At 33.9% G+C, this 24,672-nt stretch overlaps 1 protein-coding gene across 9 annotated transcripts in view; it reads right to left on the bottom strand.

The window, feature by feature from the left end:
- The window catches only part of CDH18 (cadherin 18), a 479,225-nt gene that overhangs the window by 63,441 nt on the left and 391,112 nt on the right, over window positions 1-24,672 (bottom strand). For all 9 annotated transcript variants that reach the window (XM_039382102.1, XM_027735270.2, XM_039382099.1 and 6 more), the window contains one exon: window positions 1,596-1,763. In XM_039382102.1, the coding sequence (XP_039238036.1) occupies window positions 1,596-1,763 (168 nt within the window). The remainder of the gene's footprint in view (window positions 1-1,595; window positions 1,764-24,672) is intronic.

Genomic DNA, 24,672 nt, shown 5'->3' on the forward strand with positions numbered 1-24,672 from the left:
TTGTACTCTACAAGACTTGTTCTAAAATAATATTTTATGCTAAAACCAATAAATATTAAAATAATATTTTTTCTCTGTTAAATAAAAAGTTTTCATTAAATGTGAAATGATGTTTTGTGGTTTTCAACATTATTGTAATCCCTTAAAATGTATAAAGTATAACTTGAATATTTTATATTTCTTTGACTTTTAAAAAATAATAATAAAAATAAAGAAATATATATACCCATGTACGTTTCCGCTGGCCAGTCAGTTTGATATCCAGACCCTCCCATTCAAAATAAAAGAGGCCAGTTTTTGATACCTGATATGTAGGGATTTGTTTCTGCATCCATTGAGTTTGAAGAAAATTTATGACATTTCTTCTACTTTAGCTCATTTAGATGTTAAATCTGTTCAAAGATAGGCCTTACCTTTTGCCTTTCCAATAGTTAGAAAGTATTTAATAGAATGATGGATGCAATGAAAATTCTGTGGAATATGAAAACAAATATATTTTATTTAAGGCCATGTTTCAAAGGCTTTATGTTTTCATGTGCTTCTGAGGCACAGAAAAAAATATTCATTTCTGCAACACTTTTAATAAGCCTACATACTGTTTGGCCAGATTTTATATAATGTGTATTGCCAGGGAGCTTTGTTTTTCCGTGGAGCCTTGTGGTCTCTACTACTTTATAAATCTTCTAATTCAAACAGTTTAATGCATTTCCTAGTGGATGTACCTATAGCTACCAGTCCATTATGTTCTACAACAGCTCACACAATGTCTGAGACCAGATTACAATATTCTTTTTGGCCCTGAGCCATCATGAAAAAGAAACGCATTTACATTTCAGAGGATTTTTAAATAAATTGTCGACTGAATTCAGAATTCCTACAAGACCCCAGCTACTGTGTCAGATCAATCTACATCCAATAAGTTGGATAGAAATTAATTTCTTAATAGTGGTAATATTAAGATATTCTAGGAGTATTCTAGTATATATTCTTCATATGTACATGTGATAACAATATTTGACATCAACATCACCAATTCACTTAACTAGAATAGAGGCAGACTCCATCAGAGCTCAACATCAGGGAGAAACAGCTTTTGCCCATCTGTAATGTAATAATTGATCTTAAAGGTTTACTTGGGTATAGAGAAAGAAACAGAAGAAAAAAATTGATGTATGTGTATGGAAGCAGCCAAAGGCATGCTAGATTAAATCTTTTAATGCATTACCTTTTGTTGTTATCTACCATAGGATTAGCATAATTCCCTTGTGGGATCAAACACACAGTTATTGAAAAACACATTCAACAAGGACTAGAGAATAACCCGCACATGACAAGAGCATTCCTTTGTCACCTATCTCACTCTTATCCAGTGGTTAACTGAAAGATGTCTTCACTGGTTTCAGTATTCTAGCTATGCCATCTCTGTGGTTCATCTAAAAACACTGGAAAATTAAAAAATATTTGTGAATCCAAACACCTCCCAAGCTGCCTTCTCCCCATGAATTTGACTGCTAACTGGATTTCACTAATAGCTTCTCACTTCACTGAAAATCAAAATGATTTTCAAATCAGTTATATGTTGAAATTGTACATACTCTGAGGAAACCTGGGTGGATTGTCGTTGACATCAGTGAGTGTGATATTTACAGTTGTTGACCCTGACAGCCCTCCGACCTGCCCAGCCATATCTTTGGCTTGAATGACAACGGAATAATGCTCTCTGGCTTCCCTGTCCATGTTGTGCAAGGCAGTCCTGATGACTCCTGTGAGGGAAAGAAAACAAACAAACAAACAAATGATCAGAATTAGCTTGTTCAAACAAGAGCAAAGGTTGGGCATAACCTTTCTCTTAAGCTGTCTTTAGTCGTTTGTGTCATATATATATAAAACACAATGCCAGATGCTGCTAGAAAATCAATTTGCTTGAGGTTATAAAGAAATCAAAGTAATATTTATTGAATCAATTATTATACTACCAAATAATTAATCTAATTTATAAAACATTTCTAGCCCAAATATACATTGCCAAAATACCAGTGTTTTCTCACATATTGTAACTGCTTAAATAGCTATTTAAAAGAAAAAGTAATGAATGGGAACTCTTATTCCACTGAATAAGACACAAATTGTTTTTTAACAAAAGGTAATTTCTTATTTAAAATATGACATACTTCTTAAAACTATCCAAAAGCTAAATTTTCTTATTTGACAAATCTCAAAAAAGATACTTTTGTATTTAATATATGTCAATCAAGTAGATTTATGTTCATAAGTGTGACTTAACTAATAATTGTCTGTAAACTAAAAGATAGGCTTTTAATTGGTTTGACTACAGTACAGAGAGAAAATCAAAATTGAATGACCCTAAAATTCTATCCATTATTATCTATCACTATCAGAATTTTTTTTTTCACATTTAGTTAATTATACATGCAGAAGCAAAGATTAAAATAAAAGTAGGGACAGTCAATACTGTGGGCTCAGTTTCAGTTAGGGGACATTTTTCACCTATGATGATGCCTTTAAATTAGGCCCTGATAATTTCTTCGATCACAGGCTGACAGAAACATCATGGAATTCAATAAAGGGAAATGTCAAGTCCTATGCTAGGGAATCAGCACATGCTGTGGACAGTCTAGCTGGGAAGGAGCCTTTCAGAAAATGATCTGGGGTGGTCCTCAAGTTGGACATGAGCCAGCAATGTGTTCTCGCAGCAAACAAGGCCAACAGCTTTCCAGGTTGTATTATGAAATGTGTTGCCAGCAGGTCAAGGGAGGGGATCCTTCTCTTCTGCTCACCATTCATGAGGTCAAATCTGGAGTGCTGGGTCTAGTTCTGAGCACACCAGTACATAAAAGACATTGATAGACTGGAGTGAGTTTCATTGAAATAAATAGAGAACTATGAAAATTTATAAACACTATATTTTCAAAGAACTAAGGTTTTAGTTTAATTGTTTTGGACTCTTAAAGTGAGTGGTTGCTATAACCAGTAAGAAAATATACCATAGCATGATCAAATGTTGCTTCTGGGTAAATTCTAAATATACAATAGCTAGTAAAGCAAAGCATCTTAAGTAGAGCCTTGCTCTTCTAGACAATTTTCTGTACAGTATGATCTCAAGTTTTTTGACCCCCAGAGTTTCCGATAATGTAAAAAATGGTTTCCAGAACACTACTTTTCCTGTACTTTAAGATTACTTTCTATGCATTTTTTTTGTGAAACCATTTAGCCATTATTACATACAAAATGGAAATTTTCATGTAGCTTATGTCATTGTTTCCATTGTATTCTGAAAACAAATCATACATAAATTAGTAGATCTATCCACAGAGAATAATATTTTAAATTATTTTAACACACTTTTGCACTGTAAGTTCCTTTCCATCAGAAGTGTAGATTTTGGACAAGCTGACTGAAAATAGTATACAAGTTTGTTTTAGTTCATCAGTGCTTTTTTCCTTAAAATGATACAGTTTGAAACAGATCTTTTTTTTGGAAATTGCAACATGGTATGTTGAAATTAACCACAACTTATACACATTGTAACACAAATTTGTGGGGGCATTTGGATAAAAGAAACTGATATAATTTAAATATACATTTTCATCAAAAGAAATATTCACAAAATTTGGTACTACTGTTCTGAAAATTCATTTTACTGAAAAATAGGAATATAGGAAAGTATTAGAATTAAGAATGTCATGCTTTGACATTTTTCAAATAAATTGCTTCAGTTTTTTATATTGACACCAAATGTATCGGAACATTTCATGCTTATGCATATGCATGTACGAAGTATGGGATTTTTAGAACCTTCCATTTCGATTTGAAACAGACCAAGTGTTACATAGGAGAACATCTATCTTCTATATAATCCTCATAAATACACTAGTCACTTACATTTCTAAATTAATTTAAACAAGCAGAAATTCCTCTGTATTATGATTACTTTCCTCTTCTTTTTTGCTTCAAAGACTGTGATACTGAATCAATGCTTATAGATAACTAATAAGGATTTGTGGATGACTAATCATTTGACCTCTCACTTGCAGCAGGTTCTGAAAAATCTCTTTTCTAAAAATGAGTAAAGAAAATGAGCAAGTTTTTGGTTTCCAAAGCTTATATTCAAAATTTAGAATAAGAAAACTAGTTTTAAACTTTGATGTGCTGAAGGCAGGACATAAGGGAAAATTTAGTTCCCTCTCTTTTCTTGGATGCATGTATATTTATACATCCTAAAATCATAAGATCAATATGAAGTATCTAACTACCATGAGGATCCTAACGCTTTATCTTTGTCACTAGTAGCTCCACCAACTGTTCTGGCAGTATAGCACTAAAATCACACTCAATTTCTGATTTCTCTCATGATCCCAAAATGTGTAAGGAGAACTTTCTTATATGTCTTTTCCAATAAGACAATATTACACTCTCCAGCAATTTCTTTAAAACTAGGAATTGCCCCTGAGTATATGCTGTATACTTGGCAGGAATTCCTATAAATCCCATAAGAAAATGGGAAGTTCATCTTAAGAAAGATATTTCTCTGAATAAAACAATAAGGGAAAAAATGTTAAAAAGAAAATTGTCACAGGCTTTTAAAATTTAAACACAACCCTGATTTTGTCTCATATTTATGAGGCAGCACCGTGACCCTGTTAACTGAGCACTTTTCAGCTGTGACTCCAATATTTATTCATTTTTACTAAGAAAAGAAAGCAAGAAAATAAAAAAAATCAAGACATAGACATCATTGCAGATATAACTCCATCCTGTTTCTTGTATTAAGTGAAGAATTTTTACAGTTTGACTATTGTGTCAAAAATCACATACAACATATGGAAGGCTATATCTGTTGGAACAGACTTGAGAAGGACGTACAATTCTGGACCCTCTGCCTTCACAAATGGTCATACCTATTTCTATCTTAAAATTGTGACAGATGTTTTATCCCACATGGAAGGCTCTCCCAGAACACAAATTTTCTTCTAACTTCTTTTCTACATCTATTCAGCTCTAAATCACACCAGTTTTGATAGGGTTTTTAGATTTGTTTTTTTCTGTGACAATTTCTATTTGAAATATGACATGAAAATTACCTAGTTTCCAGATAAGACTTTAACACCAACTTTTCTTATTAAAACATTTTTATTTTTTATACAAAGTACATGTTATTGGCAGATTCATCTATAAATGAATAATATTTCCTCCAGTGATATTTCCAAATAATTGAGACCAGAATTACTACAGAACCATAGAATATCTTAAGTTGGAAAGGACAAAGGATCCAGTCCTACTCTCTGCTTCTCACAGGACTAACTAAAACTAAACAATATATTTACTAAGTAGTTTTACTACATAGTACTATTAAATTTGATTATTCTACTCTGAAGGAGAAAAAAAATACAATTTTTGCACTTTAACACAGATACTGAACAAGTCAGCAGATACATTTCTTTACAGTCAATAGCTTCTTTTCCCCAAGATTTCTGTGAGACACTTCTACGGTCTACAGCATCTGACAGTGTGTTATATTGTCTCTTTTAGCATTCTATGAAGAACCATTTTACTTACATACAACAAAAGCAACAACAGAAGGTTCCACTGTGACTGAGATTGTAAAACTCAAGACTTTAATTAAAGTGCAGACAAATATCAAGGAAATGTCTGCCACAGCCAAGTGCCTAACTATGCATTTACTGAAGTATTTAACTATGTAGTTAAATATCGGTCTGGTACTCTTGAAATAATTTATCTTATTACATCCACAAAATAAGAACTCATTTTAAATTCAGTAACCACAGCAGGTCCTGCATGATATCCGAATGGAATTACCCCAGAATAAAACACGGTATATTTTAAAGTTTTGAGCTCAAAGGTTTTCTATCTAGTGGGGAAAACACAACTCCACTTTGATGACAAATTAGTTTATCATGGGGAAGTAAGTTTTTTTGTTTGGAAAATCTCTATTCCATTGGATCATGAGCCTGGTCACTAGAGATTTGATGAAGAGCCACTAGATCACACTAGATTCCCCATATTCTAGTTTTTTATGTATCTGTCCTGTCATGATCATAGCCAATAATGATTCAAATATAATTTTAAGTATCTATTTAATAACCGATTTAATGTGGTATTTTACAATCCACTGAGGGATGTGAACTATTGCAGATGATGATTTCATTAATATTATTTTTATTTTTTGAACAAAAATTCTATTTTTGTCACTGCTTTGCTCTAGGATATGTATCTAGCTTGTTTTATTGTAATTTAATATTCTCAATATATTGTATATATTAAAATACATTTTAAAATCTAATAATATTCTACTTTGAAGGAGGAAAAAAATACAATTTTTACACTTTAACACAGATACAGAGCAAGTCAGCAGATACTTCAAAATAAACTTCAAATTTAGAAGTCCCAATAGACTTTGACTAAGACTCGTGATTTAGTCCAAATCATAACTGTAAACAGAAATGTGCAATACAAAGCTTCTGGTCATACTCCACATTCTGAATACTTCTATAACTAAGATGTTTTAATCTGTGCCCTTGAGTCAGATCTGCTTTATATAAGTAATATTATACATTTTGTTCCTTTACAGGGACATCACTAGCTACTTCATGGCTAAAAGTCATAGCATTATAGAAATGATAATTAGTGGTCAGTTTTCTTCTCTGGTCATGATAGTATAGATATAGTACTGAAAGGCAGCCATTTCGTATGGAAATTTATCATTGAAATGAAATACATGAATCCCTCACATGAAAACAACACTTAAAGACAACTGCTAAAAATATGGAAATAGAAAAAAAAGTATATTTTTAAAACAAAATAGTAAGAGTTCTTAAAGAATTAGTAAGATTTTTTTAAAAAATATGCTATAATAGCATTCATTTGGTATTAAAAGAAGGCAGGGGATTAACCAGACTGATTGTACTACAATGAATGACCCCAGGAGAAAAAAAAATTCTATTCAAATTACTACTAGCAAATATAGCCTTCTCTGAAATCTCTATGAGTAATAGACTGAAATTGCAAAATTAAAAAAGTCTTATGCTGAAGCCTCCTAAATTAAGGAATTTGAATAAAGCTTCTCTAACTGAGTGGAAAATACAGCAATTTATGTGGCAATTCCATGGATGCCAAATGTAATCACAGCACCTTCCCCTGTTTTCATAATTCAAAGCATAATCAAATTAATTAAATTTAGAATTTGCTGCCCTGTCACCTCCCAGAAAGAAGACAAGAAACTCTAATCTGCAATACACAAATGCTGCAATCAAAGGAGTTTGTTATAGAAATATCATTTCAAACAGCCACCCTGTTTGAGAGCAGGAAGCTCTCATTTTTTTCTCTTCCAATGGTTAAAGCATATGTAAATGTATATCAGGTTTGCCACCTCTGATTTAGTCAGTATGGTTCATAATTTTTCTAAGTACATTTCCCTCAGCCTCATGTAGGTTGATTTAGCCATCAGGTCATTATTATCAGAGATGATTTTCTCCTGAAGTGTTGTACTTGCCCCGTTGTCTTCAGCTCACCAGAACTTCCAAATCGCTGGATTTGGAAGGGATATTTTCTGGGTTTAGTGGCTGGGGATTGTTGGTTTATTCCACTGTGAGTGTTGGCTTTCCTGTAAGCATCAACTTTTCACTTTGGCCTAGATGTTTGCATCAAACTTTTCAGCAATTAGGCATTAAAAAAAAAAGGTGTTTTTTTTTTTTTGATGCAGGTCTCATTAGCTAGTCACAACTTAAACTCTCTTAACAAACCTAAGTCTCCTGTAGCTCTATGTGGCTGTAAAGAAACAACTGTCTTTTCATTTGTTCTTCTGAGCTATACAGACGTGGTTCTACTCTTTGAGAACCTCTGTGGGGTTGGACCATAAACATGAGTTTACATGCACAACTCCAGTTGTGTCTGGCAGGCTGTATAGTTGCAACTTGAAGTACTATATATAAATACATTTTTCTGTGTTTAAAAGTAGCAGAGTAACAGGAACAGTCAGTAGAAATGGATCAGAATAAGGCATTGCTGTCATAGTAACAATTAAGAAAAATACAGATTGAGTAGATTAAGTTGAATCCAGCAAGACAAAGAGCATCAATTCTTCAAATATTTTCTAGTCCAAGAAAAGCAGCTAATATAACCATCTACACAAAACAGGCATGAAATGGACTATAAGAAAACAGGTGGTCTTCAGTTTCCAAAAGTATTTTCAGATTCCGTAAAGAAAGTTGGGGAGGGATGGAGCGGGGAAACCACTACCTGGGAGCCTGAGAGGTGGTCAGTAGAATCACTAGAAGCCAGAAACCTAGCTATTTTCTCTTCTATTTAATAAAACCATCAATTTTTTCCCCAAAGACATTACTACCAATCACATTATATGGCTTAACACCTAATTAACTACAGTGTGTGTAATAAGGCAAATCCTCAAATTTTAGACTCTTTTTAAGCAACAATCCGCACTTGGAAAGAAATCTATGTATGGCTTGGAGTTTTAGTACCATTTATGCAACCTGATACATCCACAGCTAAAATAAGTTCTTTCAAAACTCCAGGATATTCAAGTGTAATGGTTAATTCATCTAACAGCTTGACTATTAATAGCTAAATGGGACCACCACATCTCCTGTAGAACTCAGGCCACTAATTGAATTAGCACCATACTGAATCTAGTAATTTGATTTTGGCTAAAGCGAGTCCTTCTGAAAGCATGTAATTTTGAACTGAAGTGATCAAGAGGTAGAAAATATCACATGTTTCCTTGGCTGAATATTCTATTCATTCATCATAAAGTCAGAGGTCTGCCCTTTATTTGATAATGTGCACTTTCAATTTCAAACTGTTGACTCTTATTTCCCTCTTTCAGACTGACTTGTACTAGTTCACAGTATTTCTCCTTGTGAAGATACCACTATATTCTTATGAAGCTACCCTTTCTGATAAACTAAATAGGAAAAAGTTTTCACTCTACAGCCTTTTCTGCCATTCATAGTGTTATTTTTGTTTTTCAGCCTTTAAAAATTTTGTAAAAAGTACAGGAAAATAAAATTAATATTGATATTTTATAATGTTACACACACACACACACACCCCAGAATCAATTTCTGACGTAAATTTTACCTCCCTAATCTTTCTACAATATATATAAAGAATCAGTCTAAGGGTTGGTTGGTTGGTTGGTTGTGGGGTTTTTGTGGGTTTTTTTCATTTTGGTTTGGGTTTTTTTGGTTTATTACACCCTCGCAAACTTGTGACTGTTTTAGTTTACATAGTTACGGTTCTCCTGGATACATTCTCACCCTTCTCTTGCCTAATTGTAAGACTTTCCATTTATTGCATTGAGTGTCACAGTTTACAAGCAATCTAGGCTATTTTACATAATGGACTGTTCTCATATTCAATCATCATTCTGTATTTTTTGTGTCTTCCAAAAACTTTATCGACAGTAGTCTTGAGTTTCCTTTTAATTCACACAGAAAGAGGTTGAATAGAGTTGGTCTTACACAGATACCTGTAAAGCCCTATTGAAATCTTTTCCTTTCATGACAGTTCTGTCTTGATGACAACTTTTTTCTACCTCCTAGGTAGCCAGTTCATAGCCATTTAATATGTGCTTTGTTACTACTACTTAATGCTATCTATTTAACTAGAATGGCATGCGACATGGCAGTTATCTTTTTCAATATAACTTGTCATTTCATAAAACAAAGAAATCATGTTTGTTTAGCATGACCCATTTCCCAAAAAGACATCATTGCACTGTCTTTTTTTTTTTTTTTTCTTTTCATGGTTAAATTCTTTCTCAGTTCTTCTATTTTCCTTTTTACTGTTTGCCTAAATTTGCCAGCCTCATGTTACAGATTTCTTTAGCTTGGTCTTTCAGAAAACTGACACACATTTTCATTCTACAAATTTCCTTATCTACTTCTTTATTCAGGGAGAATCTACTAACCTTCCTAGTTTTGGGACATGACAACAATTATATTTCCCCATAAATTTAAATTCTGTTTCTAAAAGAGTCAACAGTTCAGGGAGAAAAAAAAGGGGAAATTCTGCCTTTTTTTTTTTTTTTTTTTTTTTTGCAGATTCTGAAGACTTCAAAAAAGAACTAATTCCTCAGAAATTGCTTATCAAATGTTATGTCCTGAAACTGTGCTAGTAGTTTCTATTGAAGTACAAATTGCATATAAGTTATGCGACTATTTCAGACAGCAAAATGGAGTTAAGTGCTCTTTCAAGCAAATCTTCTAGCTGAGTGGTTTTGACCTCTTCTAAAATTGTTACTCCATCATTGAACATTTTAATTTTTTTCCACACAAAATTGTTGGAGATGTGGTATGGAGAAGTAGAAGAAAGCCTTAAAGACAGACTGTGAATAAAAATAATCTTGTGTCTAGTAGGACTACTGCAATTTTCTGCAAAATTGTCATGATGAAATTATTCAATTTTAGCAGAAGATACTTCAGTGGTTTTGCACATGAATCCTTGGATTTGACTCTGAAATAGTGTCATTTATATAGTTCCGGAGAAACATGTGGTTAGGAGCAAAGAGGGCTCAATGGTCAGATTATCCAGCTTGAGCAACCCACTCTGATGTGTTCCTGTTAATGCAGTAGGCATGTGTCTCAGATAAAGCCGAATGGGGTAAGCCTGTAGCAATATGATGCAGCTGCTGTGTTGAAAATGTATTTTCCTTTTTTGACAATTCAATTAAAATGTATTTTAAAAACAATGAAGAATCTGTACCTAATGGGGGCAGGGGGAAGGAATAATTGCTTAAAGATGGCAACAAGTGACTGTTGGTTGAAATATGATATAAAGTATTAGGTTAAGATAGCTATTAGACATACCTAGATACAGATATATATGACTGACTTATATATATATATACTTATATCTTAATGTTGTCTAGTTATTGATGACTTCTCCACAACATTTTACTTGTCAGGTAGGCAAGCAGAGGAACCAAGCAAATGATGTCATTGTGAAGGCAAGGGCAAAGTGTGCTGGAAGAGATGAAATTACTCTTAAGTTCAATTTCATCAGATATAAACTTCTTATAGGTGTATTTAATCCTTTGTGAGAAAGAACAACCTTATGACACATGACAAACAAAACAATTAAGTAAAAAGGGGATGCATTCAGTAACCTCTGAACATAGCAGATGGGAATTAAGTAAATGAGTCTTCTCAAAGGAAATGATATTTGACAAGAAAGAGCTGAAAACTGTCTGAAAACTAACTACTTTTATTCACAAGCTTGGAAATACTGCTCTCTTAAAATAGAATTGACTGCCAGTAATAAACATTTCTTCTTGTAATGTCACATACCTTCCAACTTACACAAAAATATATTTAAAATATAGCTTGAATGAAAATGACAAAAGAAGAGCAGCTGAAGGTTAAAGCTGCTAGTATTTCACTCATAATACAAAGCTCCTTATTCCTTCATAATGAGAGAAAATAAAGATGGAGCCACAGACTTGACTTCACATCTCTTGCCTACTAGTATTGAATTAGGTTTTCATGCAAATTAAACTTTTTATCTTTAATAAGTATATAATAATGTATCTAAACGGTGACAATTAACATAGTTGCCTTTTGAGTAATACTTTGGTTTCTTTTCAAAGTAGATCATCTTGATAAGAGGTCAAGAAGAGAGACAATGACTATAACCCCTTCCTTCCAAATAGGTTTAAATCGGTGTCCAGCTAATTAAAAAATTGAATACAGCATACAGTCTTAAAAAGATTCTACATTTGGACAAAATCTCACATGATGACTAATTTAATTACAACTGACTGACAAGGTCAAGACATATAATTCAGATAACCTGTTAGTGAGAAAGCTTGCTTAGCCAACAGACCAAGCTTTTGCATGCTGATTGTATTCTTTTCTGTCTGTGATACTTACCCGTTACATACTCGTGAGCATTCTGTTGAACTGCAATGCTTAATTGACCCATGCATAACATGTTAAGGACCTTACAGCAGTATAGCATAATTTATAATTGTTGTAAGTCATTTAGAGTGCAACCTTACTGAGCACTTCAGTATGCTTATTTGTAAAGTGTCCATGAAATACAAGACTGGTGTCAATATGGAAATGTGAATAATTTTTTCCATGTATCCTAGATACCTGAACTACGATGAAACCAATTCTGCTTGATGTGTAACAATAGTGGCCACGCAAGCTAATGTCTGTTCAAAGCAAAAATAATAAATTCAACAACCAGCAGAATCCCATCAACAAAAAAATTCTTAGTTGTGGAAAGTGCTTTTGTGCTAGATTTAGCATGTCAGAGTGCAAATACATATACACATATGTACATGTATATATGTTACAATAACTATGAGTAATTGGTTTATTTAAAGGTCCTTGAAAGAAAAATTCTAGAAACAAAATATTATCATAATATTTACTGGAAAAGAAAAAATTAATGAACAAAAAATTTATAAATTCATTGAAATCTTGGTATTTGTATAAAAAATCCCAATCTATTCATGGAATAGAAAATATTAGTTCAAACTCCGCATAAGAGAAAAAATACCTAAGAACTGCACTCTGGATAAACAGAATGCTGATTAAGAAACCATGACAGATAACAAATAGATATTTTTGAATGCTGAAAATGTGTCTGTGGTAGCATCAAGTGAACCACGATTTTTGTAACTTTCTGATGCATGCAAAAATGCTGAAGATGTTATATAGATAACATTTAAAGGAATTCTATTTTAGAACTTCTGATACACGTTCAAAACTGTTATTTTCTTTTTAAACCAAACATCCACAAAATCTTTGTGTATTAGGTGACATAATAGGCAGCTACTGACTTCTGCTGAGATTCAATCAGGATTTATTGACCCGAGAGTTAGATATTGATTTAGTCAGCGAAAAGATAAATCTCTACCTGAAAGTACAATAAATCTTTCAATTGGCTGAAAACAGAAGTCTTTGATGTTTCTTTGTTACATGTACACTGCTATCAAGAAAATGACTGCTGAATTACTGGTGTAGCTTGTTGAAAAGTGGCACCCTCACACTACAGTGAATTAAAAAACTTCACAATCAGGTCATACAAAACATAAAATATGACCACTCCATGACAAAACTCAATTTTGTAAAGTTGTTGCTCTTTTTGAGGGAATACATTATTTCACAAGGTGCTCAATCTCTGCTGTACAAATTAGCATTGAAGACCTCTTGATTTGGAAAAATGTATGTTTGCATTTGAAATTTTTCTGGATTTAGACAAAGCACAAATTTGAAAATACAAGCTCTGACTCTTAAAAGCTCTTACTGGAGCAAGACTTACTTAGGAATAAGTCTGCATACAATTTGTTTTCAGTACTGGAAAAGCCAAGACTTTATCACAGATCTGACCCCCAATGAGAAGCTTTTCTAGTGCAGATTATGCAGCTATTATAGCCTGCTTGTTTGGAACTGTCAAATATTTTTCTTGCCCACCCTTCTTAAGGTCTTCTTAAAGTACATACATGATGAAGGTGAGCAAGACCTCATATTGTCAGTCTTGATATGGTATAAATCCAGGTACTTCAAATCAAGATAATGAAGTTATGCTGATTGACATTGGTAAAGAATCTTATCTTTTATTTTTAGGCAAAAAGCTTCTTACTACAATTAGGACTAAGTTGTCAGTCTAGTAATCTAGTTAATGAGTTTTCGCTCTGCAGGTGTTACTGGTGACGGGAGCTCATAGCAGGGAAGAGTGTCTTACAAGAGCAAGTTTAGTGTTACAGCTCCGTAGAATCTGGATAATAATTTCATTTTGTTTATATTTTAATGTTTATGAATCACAAGTGAAGAGTAAAATATACATTTGATTCAGTGTTCTGAGGTCAGGAATAGGATAGATAGACAGCAAGCCTATTTTGGCCTTTTGCTTCCTCTTAGGATCAGGCAATTAAATTTCTCTACCTGTACTTCCAATCCTACATTTTCTTTTGTATTTAAATTTTAGATTGTCCAGAGTCTTTTACCATCTTGTCTTACTGGAGAAAGTTCAACATACAAGTGAAACCCATTATCTGCTATAGGATCACATTGATGCTTAAATATAAAACACAATAATTGCAGAAGGAAGCTTTGTGAGTGGTGCATTTCTACTAATGAAACTCTCATGGAAAAACTTAGAACTACCTCTTCTGAGACAAGCTTTAAGTAAACCAACAGTGCAAGTGTGAAATAAAATTTCGACTTCCTAAAGCTCAGCTATTATAAATTAATCCAAATATTGAAAATTAAATAGATCTAAGTCAGGGGATGCCTACAAAGAACTATGTTTTTCCTGAATCTAGGACGGTTATTTGCAAAACTTATTTGCAGTAACTCTCAGGAAAATGAAAATTAAAATGAAGCATGCGCATTTTAAGGAATTTCATATTTGAACAAATGGCATGGCTATTTTCTGCTGTACTCTAGTAGATCTTCTGTTTATGTAAGAAATAATAACTTCTAATATATAATTGACCATAAAGTGACAATGGTTCAGAGTAGCTGCTTTAGTATTAGTAGAGGTTACCCATTTATGTCAACAATATTTTCTTAATTTTGATTAGAAACTCTCCTACATTTGTAAAATTCACTTTTAGTGCGGAACACTTTTTGTATATGGGACAATCTACTGCTTGAGCTCAAAGGATATACTCTCCTAAAAAATTCTTTTAAATACTTTCAAAGACTTAGTAAAAACTTGTATTCTGATTGTTAGGAGACCAAAAAGTAAACCTTAAAAATATATTTTAACATGCATAAAACTTTCACATGGTGATCCATAACAGTGATATAATATCACTTGGGGTTTTTAGGAACTGTGTTGCAGAAGCCATTTACAAAAATATTGGACAACAGACTTTTATTACCCTTTCTAAAAGATTTCATTTATCAAAGGAAAATGACATATATATCCTCAGAATCTTGAGATAATTTAATGGTTTATACATGCATAGTTTGCAAAGGACACAGCTATATTGCTCTGCTTTGAACAATTTTTATTTTTTTTAAGAACAAGGTTTTAGAAATTTCCAAAAGCCATCTAAAAGCATTAGTCTATTTTTGTTCTAATTCTGAAAAAATTGAAGCCCTAGTAAAATTATTTTCTTGAATGATAATAAGATAATATAGATAAAAGGTGCAATTTTCAACCATAAATGCCTGAAAACAGTCCTTTAAAAACATGACCTGCAATTAAGTGTGCCTACTTATCCCTGAGAAATCAGCCCTAACCCTGGGCAATGAAATTTCAAAACATTGTTTTCATCCTTAGCTTCTTCTATCTATAAAACTGATTATCAGAAGAACAAAAGATTCAGTCTTGCTGTGTAAAGCAGGGGACAGTGATTAGACCAAGGAGAAACAAGGGTTTGGTCATTTATTATTTCCTGGATAATGCTACTTATGAACTATTGATAATTTATGACTGCATAAATAATATCAACAAATATCAAAACATTTAGGGCCACAGTCCAAACAGTCCTGTGTTGGCCTATCATTTGTCAGTCAGTTCATCTTCCCCATCAGCACTAGGTGAGAATCATAAACAGGGACTTCCATGTCCTGGGGACTGAATGAAAGTCCATGACAATGAAAGTCCTACAGCTTCACAGACCATGAGATGAACTGACTACTTTCTGCACAGAGTTTTGACCCAGAGTTCCTTCCAGTTTTTACATGCACTATGTATCATGATGCACAGCAAATACTTAAGGATGATTAGAAAGTAGCCCTGGCCAGCTGACTCCAGAGCAGCCCCTTTGACCCATAGCTATACTCCCTTCACATTTTCAAGATCTAGAAAGGTGCTGTTAGGAGTATGACTGCTGTAAATTGTATGTATGTAATTCATACAGATTACATTAAATTCATACATCTTGATTTCAGGAAAAGTGCTAGAGTTTGGAGTCCAGAGATACACTATGTCTTCCCTTGCAATATTTGTGGTTGTGGTTCTGTGCATTTTACAAGTTCTCACTATTTATTTGAGCTTTACATACCTAACACAGAAGGAACCTTTTTAAAAGTTATTCCAATTCCATATAAGTGCTTTTAGGCACATTTTTGAAAGTTATATCTAGCAAAGGACTGAAAACATGTCCATGACAATTCTGCATAAACACCATAAATTCTCATAAATCTGTCAAAATGGAATTTTTAATATTCTGTTGTAAGACTATTGTTATTATAAAAGCATATAAAAAGACTGACTTGTCAGCACTGGGGATTTATGCATTAAATTCATATTCTATAATGGCACAAAGAACATCTTGGTAATTATATATCTGTTTAACGAGTTTAGTGAGTGGTATATTCAAAGGGACATACTGAGTAAATAGTAAGAAAATATATGAAGGACTTAACCTTCTCTCAAACTTCAAAAAGAGTGTAAATATTTTTTTGAACTGCTAGCCCTGCAATTATGAAGTCTGAAAGCTATACAAGGTTTTTCTGTATTTGTGACTCATTATTAGAGCTGCACTTTCTCTGCAGGAAATATGGCCCATTTTTAATGGTGCAAAATGGAAAACAAACCAATACACCATTATACTATGCAGATATTTTAATGGGCAATACCAAACAAATTATGCTGTCTGGTGTTCTAGAAGTGCTTATGCAAATGCCTGAGAATTTCCACCAACTTTCAATGTCCTTCAGCTTTACTCTGAACAGTTCTAAATACCAGAGGATTGCCTGTGAACACCTTATTCAGGAAAAGAGCACATTTCAAGAAATCCACTGAAATATTCCGAAACACTTTAGTATAGACTTTTCTTCACATAAAACTCATTAGGATTATTTAAACACTGCACCAGGTCAACAAGTGTGATTATTTCTGCATTGTTAAAAGGACTTTTTCTTCTTGTATGTTTTCTTCTGTAGCTACCTATTTTAGTTTGCAGCATGGTGATGTTCCCACTTCCCTGCTTCTGAACAATAAAATGCGTTTAATACAATAAGCTTCTATGAGCAACAAGAATACTGGCTATGGCATAGAAATGTAAGAGCTATCAATACCTTATCCAAAAAGGACTCATCCAAAAAAAAGAAAGAGGGAGAGAAAGAAAGAAGGATATGCTCCTTTCACACTGTATATGCACATATGTGTGGGGGGGTATGTTGAATTCCTTCCTCCATCCTTTTGAATTGAGGAAAGAAAGATTATGAAAGGAATACATTTATTATATGATCTTCTAGACTCCAATTTTGAAATTAATATAAATTAGAATTTTACATGGAAAAGAATGGTGCAAAACTTACAAAAACTTACAAAAAAAAGAACAGATCTCTAATCCCATCCTGAGGTTTTTTTCAAGCTGTGTTCTGTGTACCTGCCTGAAATTGTGTTGTGACAGGCTTTAAGAATTCTGTGCATTTTTCCAATACACAGCAAATCTAACCAGCTGATGCTTCCAGTGAGATGTCCTATATATCCAACTTTGGATTTACTACATCCGTATTAAACAGATAATAGATACCTACACAGCCAGTTACATGCATCTAGGAAATAAAGAGATCTTCCACTGTAAATTAAGTCTTTACATACTCAATAGTTTGGTGCATCCTGAAAGTGATGAACTTACTGACCACTCATCAGAGCAACTACAGTTCGTATATGTAGGTGTCTAATACAGATGAATATATATTTCTGGAAATGCTAGAGAGAAATAAGAGACCCTGTCTTCCGCTGAGTAAACTCTGTGCTTACTGTCTCCTAGTATTTCTATATTTTGTTCTTTACCTCCTTTTCCAGAAATTCATTTAGCCCATTCATTCAAAGACAGCTCAGGAGCAAGTATGCTCATTCCAGGTTAGACTAATCTTGCATCTTGAGAGAATACTCATTTAGTCACCTCAATAGTTCTTGGTTAATTTTTCTCTGTTATGTTATAGACTTAAAAATAATAAAAAATTTGAATTTCATATTTTTTAATGAAAGTTACATTTTTTCCAGAAAAAAAAAATAAAAAAAAACCAAAAAACCAACAAAATTAGCTTCACTTTCCTCTGAGCTAAGGAATGAGTATTTCACTATGAAAATCACTCTGACAGCAGTGAAAATAACAGTCACTATCTTCCCCTCTCCAAAACATTTATCAGCCTGAATTAATCTTTAATTTCTACATAAATACAGTCTATGAGGATATAATTTTCAAGCTCTAAATCTTATTGCTGTAAAGGGATCTTCCTAAGTATAAAGTAAAAGAATCATGGAGAAACAAGTTCTCCTGTCCTAAAGAAGGATAAACTATATTTGAAGCATCTAACATGTTTTAAAGACATCCCCTAAGAAAATTGGCATTTCTTAACAGACAATGCATTCCAGTGCTTTAAAAATCTCATTATAATTTTTTCCAATGACTAGTCAGAACATTTTTAGTTACAGAACAAGTTCATTGCTTCTTGTTCTATTTTCCTTGAAGCTGAAAGTCGGTGAGATAGAGATGGGCTAAAGTACACATCATATAAATATATTTTAGGGTTTTTTTATTTTTATATAAACAGATATTCAGACATATCATTATAAGCAGAACGTAAATTTAAGATAAATACCTTAATAAGAAATCATATATAAACATGCTACCATAGGATAGTATTACCTTGTTTTTTAAAAAAGTATTTAATGAGAAGAAAAACTAATTTGATATCTTATTTTACAGTTCATTATCTATACCTATATTTCACCCTTTTCATCGTGGTGTTACCTGACAAGTGTTTACTGTACCACACACTACTGTGTCACATACAGTTTCTAAGCAACATTGAAATAATTTTCCAGACCATTAGATGCATTCCCAACTTAAAAGACTGAGATGCTGATAGTAAGGCAGAGGCAATTTAAACAAGTGCACACAGGTATAAACCTGTCAAATGGCAAACACTGGAAGGATAATGGGCTTTTAGTCATCTCTTATAACGCTCTACTTGAATGCAGTGTTTGTGTTTGGAGTACGCATGTCCTGAGCAGCTGGTAATAACAGAGTATTTGCAAAGCCAAAAGAATGGAACAAAAATCTGGTAAAATAAATTGACTTCAGAAGGAATTCTGAATGGAAGTGAAGGAGGAATTGTCACATTTTTCAAGTGTAAATGATATGGTATCTCTGTTATCATGGTAAATTGTAAGACTTGCCATGGAGTTGCTTTAAGTCAGTGAAGAACTGACGAGGCTGGTTAAGAAAAACTGAGCACTTCACCGATCTTGCACAAGGCTTGAACCAGGCCTAATGTCAGAAGGATGTCTGGGGTGAAGCAGAGGCCTCATGGCCTGATGTTGTCTCTATGAGGCATAGAAGAGCACCTGCCTCCCTGTACCAGCCATTGGCCTCACTACCCCTTCACTGGGCATAACAGGCCTTGTTGCAAATCTGGTCCTTCAAGGAGATAAGAATGCTCACAAAGACTCTCTGGAAAAGATCAGACAGCCTTTAATGCTGCAGGTAGAGGAGGACCAAAGTGTTTATTTTACCTTTGTATAAGTTATAAATTCTGACTTAAAGCAACCAAGACCGTCTATAAGCCTTATTTACATACTAACTTTCTCATCTTTAAGAATGCAAATGAAGAGATGCCTTACATATATGTTTATTCGTACTGTTTGTTCACAGTGATTGTTCTATTCCTTTGGGAAAGGCTAAAAATTATAATATAAAAGAGGGAGTTCGGGCAAAAAGACAGAGGGGGGAAAAGTAACATCTGTACTTGCTCAGCATCAGTTGATGATGTCCCTCCCCTTCCTCTGAATAGACACCTTTAGGTGAGCTTTGTCCCTCCAACTGCATTGGAGCAGACCCAGAAATACTTTTTACACATATGTAGTATATATGTATATATATATATATATATGTAAATGTATATATATATGTAAATGTATATATACATGTAGTGCTAATAGACCTCTCTTATTATCCTTTCTGTCTCAACACATGTAACACTCTTGAGTCAGTGCATTTATCACCAACAATCCTGTGCCTGCTGTTCTGTTGCTTCAATAAACTGTACTATTTGTGAATCTGGATTCTGTAAGTTCTCATTGAACTTGGACAGCCTATGGTATCATTGGCAAACTGCACTATTTGTGAATCAATGATTGCACAAGTTCTTTTTGTATGTGACAGACCTATAGTGACAAAACTGCACTATTTTGTAAATTTGTGCTTCTGAAAGTTCTTACTGAACTCAACTAGACTTATAGTGCTACTTTGGCTATAACCAGAAATTAGGCCCAGCTGCAGCCAGCCCCTTTGATCCCTGATGACCAGCTGGAATGCAAGGGGTTTTATTTTCTGCTATATTACTATACCCTTAATGCAATATGGCTATTTTACATGTACAAATGAATAAGGAACTCAAGTAGAAATGAAAATCATTTGTTTCATGCACAATTATGAATTTACGCCATTATCTCTATTCATCTCTGCAGTGATTCAAAACATGAAAAGGAAAGGCAGTGTCTTGAAATTTACTTATGAAGAAATGAAGCAGCAGAGCTCAAGTTTGTGTATGTCCAAAATGATGAGTAATAAGAAATTCCCAAAGGCGTAACTCCTCTGAAGATTTCATGGAAAGAACACCTACTTAAGTCTTTAAAACTAGGAAAATTATAGATTCCTCCAAGTTTCTGAAGACTTCCATAATTCATGTGTAAAACATTCTCATCATTATTTTGCAAGAGATATCACAGCAAGTGAAACACTGAAAATGTTAGGCAGAAGCCTTAGTTTGAGACTTCCAAAACAGTTCCTTAAAAATTAAAAAAAAAAAAACCTAAACAAACCAGTTTTGAATGATTGTAGCCATTACTCCCTTGTTTGATACTATGGTTTCTGCTACCTGCTGGAAAAAGACCTAGGAGTGCTGGTCGACCACTGGCTGAACATGAGCCAGCAGTGTGTCCAGGTGGCCAAGAAGATCAGTGGAATCTTGGCCTGTATCAGCAACAGTGTGGCCAACAGGACTGGGACAGAGATTGTCCCCCTGTACTCAGCACTGGTGAGGCTGCACCTCAAGTATTGTACCCAATTCTGGGCCCCTCAGTACAAGAAGGACAGTGAGGTGCTGCAGCATGTAAAGTGAAGGGCAACAAAGCTGGTGGATAGTCTGGAGCACAAGTCCCATGAGGAGCGGCTGAGGGAGCTAGGGTTGTTCAACCTGGAGAAAAGGAGGCCTTATTGTTCTGTACAGCTACCCTAAAGGAGGTTGTAGCCAGGTGGGGTCTGGCCTCTTCTCCCAGGTAACAAGTTACAGGACAAGAGGAAATGGCCTCATGTTCAGCAAGGGAGGTTTAGTTTAGATATTAGGAACAGTTTCTCCACTGAAAGTGTTTTCAAGCATTGGAACAGCCTACCCAGGGAAGTGATTAAGTCATCATCCCTGAAGGTATTTAAAAGATGTATAAATGTGACACTTAGGGACATGATTTAGTGCTAGCTCAATGGTTGAACTCAATGATCTTCCAACCAAAAGAATTCTATGTATATTTCCATTTTATTAAACTGTGCTATTTAGAAGAAGCAGAACTAAACAGTGCTATGAAAGCAGAGATCTGTGTGTTAGTATAATGCTTAAGTTCCTTAACTTACCTTGCAGCCATCACATCATTTTACTATTCTTTCTAAGACAGGCATTTAGATGATATAGACAATCTTGAACCACAACAGAACCTGGTTACAGTTTCATCATAGTCCCCCACATCCAGTGTACAGGTTCTGTCTAGTTTGTCTGTCTTATTTTCCAAAGAAAGATGATCTACTTATTGTAGGAAAAAATTAAAAAAAAAAAAAACAACAAAGAAACAAACGCTGTAATTTGTTTAAACATGCAGGAAAAAATATCCCCTTTCTCCACAGTGGTTTGTGCTCTGAACTGGCAAACTGATGATGCTCATGTTAAGAGTGAAAACACTTCAGTTAAAAATATTTTTAATGACAATTTTTTACATTGACTATGTTGAGAAAACGTAAAATACTGTGCAAATCTCTGAAAACTAAAGCAGTGAAGTTGCTCCTTTTGACTCCTACAAAGTAAACAACTTCTAATTTGTGGGTGCACCTGTCACTTCTCAGGCATTTTATCTTTCTGATTTCATATAACATAATACATGTACTTGTTAAAGAAAAAATGCCTGATCAATACATTTGAAGAAACTTGTTTTAAATCTCTGTGATCTCTGTGTTAAGGAAGAAAAAAAAAAGCAGGAAACAGTGACAGACAGGGACCTTGTACATTATATAACTGGCATTATATAGGCCTGAGGACCTGTCTATATCTAACTATGCATCCATGAATGCTTCAAAAAATATTGGTTTATTTCTAAGGAATAATATAAAGATTAAAGTTTAAAAAAAAAATGAAATTCTGAAATGCCCAGTCTTATGCTTTATTTAGTATGTGCTACAATAAAATTTCTAGCAATAAATTAAAGGGAAAGGACAGCCTTAACCAATGAAGTTTTATGTTCACTTTTGATGCAAATGTATATGAATTGTGCATCACATTACTATAACGTATTTACGTTCTGATGGGAAAAACCCATATGATATATTACTTAAATATATAAGATTTTTAAATCATAGATTTCTCTTGATAATATTTAGCTAAAAATCTCACTTTTGGCTAAAGCATCATTCTTTGGTGTCACACAGCTCTTGATTTTATTCTTTCAAAGAGAACTTGTTGCTGATTTCAGATATGATGTCCGATTTGTTTTGCATTTGAACAATTGTCCTTGTGAAACACACTGTATTTCTCAGTAGCTTTTCACAACTATGACCGTAGACCTTGTGGCCTTATGGATCATATAGCTTCTCTTAGACAATAAAAAGTTAATTCCTGTTCCTTAAACTATAATTGCAAAATACAAACTGAGCTGTCTTCTGTTCAATTTAATTATTTTCTCAGTAGAAAAGCAAAAAAAAAAAAAAAAGTTTATTCCCAGATTTGGAGGGGTTTCAATCTTCCTTTCTATTAAAACCTCTACATTTGTTCTCAGCTATGGAAGTATGTTTGCATGTTGTCATTAGCTAGATACGTTGGAATTTGTGAAAACATTATTTATCAGTACTTCAGTTACTGATGACTATTCTTTTATGGACACTAAAGAGACATGGGAAAAAAGTGACTGGCTAAGACTCTCGATGTTATGTCTGATATATATCAAGTATTTTTTAAAAATGTTTTTCATTGTCTTTAGAAGTTTGAAAGAGCAAAATCTTTCCCCATTCAGAGTCAGAATCAAAGTAAAAAGCTTCCGGATTCTTTATGAGGAAAAAACCCCAAAACTCTAAAGATCACTAATAATGAAGATGTTCATTTTAAGTTCTTTTTTGAGTCGAATTCCCACTTACAAACATAAAAATAAAACATATTTCAAAGACCTTTAATAAAAAACTGAAAACAACTATATGAACTATTTCAATTTCAGTAATCCAGGCTTTTCCAAAAAGAGTATGTTTTCTAACAGAATTGTTGTCCACTGTGATGGAAAACTGTATATATCTAAAAGCATGAGGGGATTTTTTTCAGTCACAAAATTCTTGTTTTCATATCTTGATGACTTTGTGAGAAAAAACATGCATGTGTGTAACTAAAATGCTCCGGTATTGCAATTTCCTGCCAGAGGTGACTGTTGGCAGCTTTTCAGAGTTTTTTATAGCTAGTACAGACTATAGCATGCTGCCTTGAAAAACCATTCAATCATCATGCCTGTCTTTCAGGCTGGCTGCCTAGACGATGGTAGAATAACTTTATATTGTTAAAGTTATTTTTTGTTAAAAGCCTTTGATAGCATAGCCCCTAGCAAGCTGTCAGAATTCCCTCTTGAGTCATGTCCTGAGAAGTAACTATGCTTATGTAAACTCACTCTTTACAGATTGAAACTGAATCTCCTACTTTATAACAACAGGTGGTTCTATCTGTGCTGACATATTTGCTTAGATTTATCACTCCTATCATTCCCACTTTCATTCATCCTTCCCCATCTTACAACTAGAATAATTTTCATTATCTACCACAGTATTTCTTAATAAGCCCTCTCTGACACTGAAGATTGCCAGTTTTGATTAACTTTTAAATGGTTTGGTAAAACAGTAGATCATAAAATAATTTGAGTTAGAAGGGACATTTAAAAGTTATATAGTCCAACCATTCTGTAACAAGCAGTGAGATCTTCAACTACATCAGGTCACTCAGAGTCCCATCCAACCTGACCTTGAATGTTTACAGGGATGGAGCATCCACCACCTCACTGGGCAACCTCTTCCAGTGTTCCACCGCCCTCATTGTAAAATATTTCTTTCTCATATCCAGCCTGAATCTACCCTCTTTCAGTTTCACTGCCCCTTGTCTTGTCACAACTATCTCTTCTAAGAATTTTGTCTCCATCTTTCTTATCAGCCTCCTTAAAGTACTGGAAGGTGCTATAAAGTCACTCTGAAGGCTTCACTTCTCCAGGCTGAACACCCCCAACTATCTTAGCCTTTCCTCATAAGAGAGGTGCTCCATCCCTCTAATCATCTTGGTAGCCCTTCTTTGGACTCATTTTAAGAGTCACTCACCAGAGCAGAGTAAGGGAGAAGTATTACCTCCCTTGACCTGCTGGATCAGAATATGGATGGCTTTCTGGGCTATGAGGGCCCATTGCCAG

This window comes from Pipra filicauda, unplaced genomic scaffold (genome assembly GCF_003945595.2).
Source record: "Pipra filicauda isolate LSUMZ 115617 unplaced genomic scaffold, ASM394559v2 scaffold254_size1108330_pilon, whole genome shotgun sequence".
Classification (NCBI taxonomy): Eukaryota; Metazoa; Chordata; class Aves; order Passeriformes; family Pipridae; genus Pipra; species Pipra filicauda.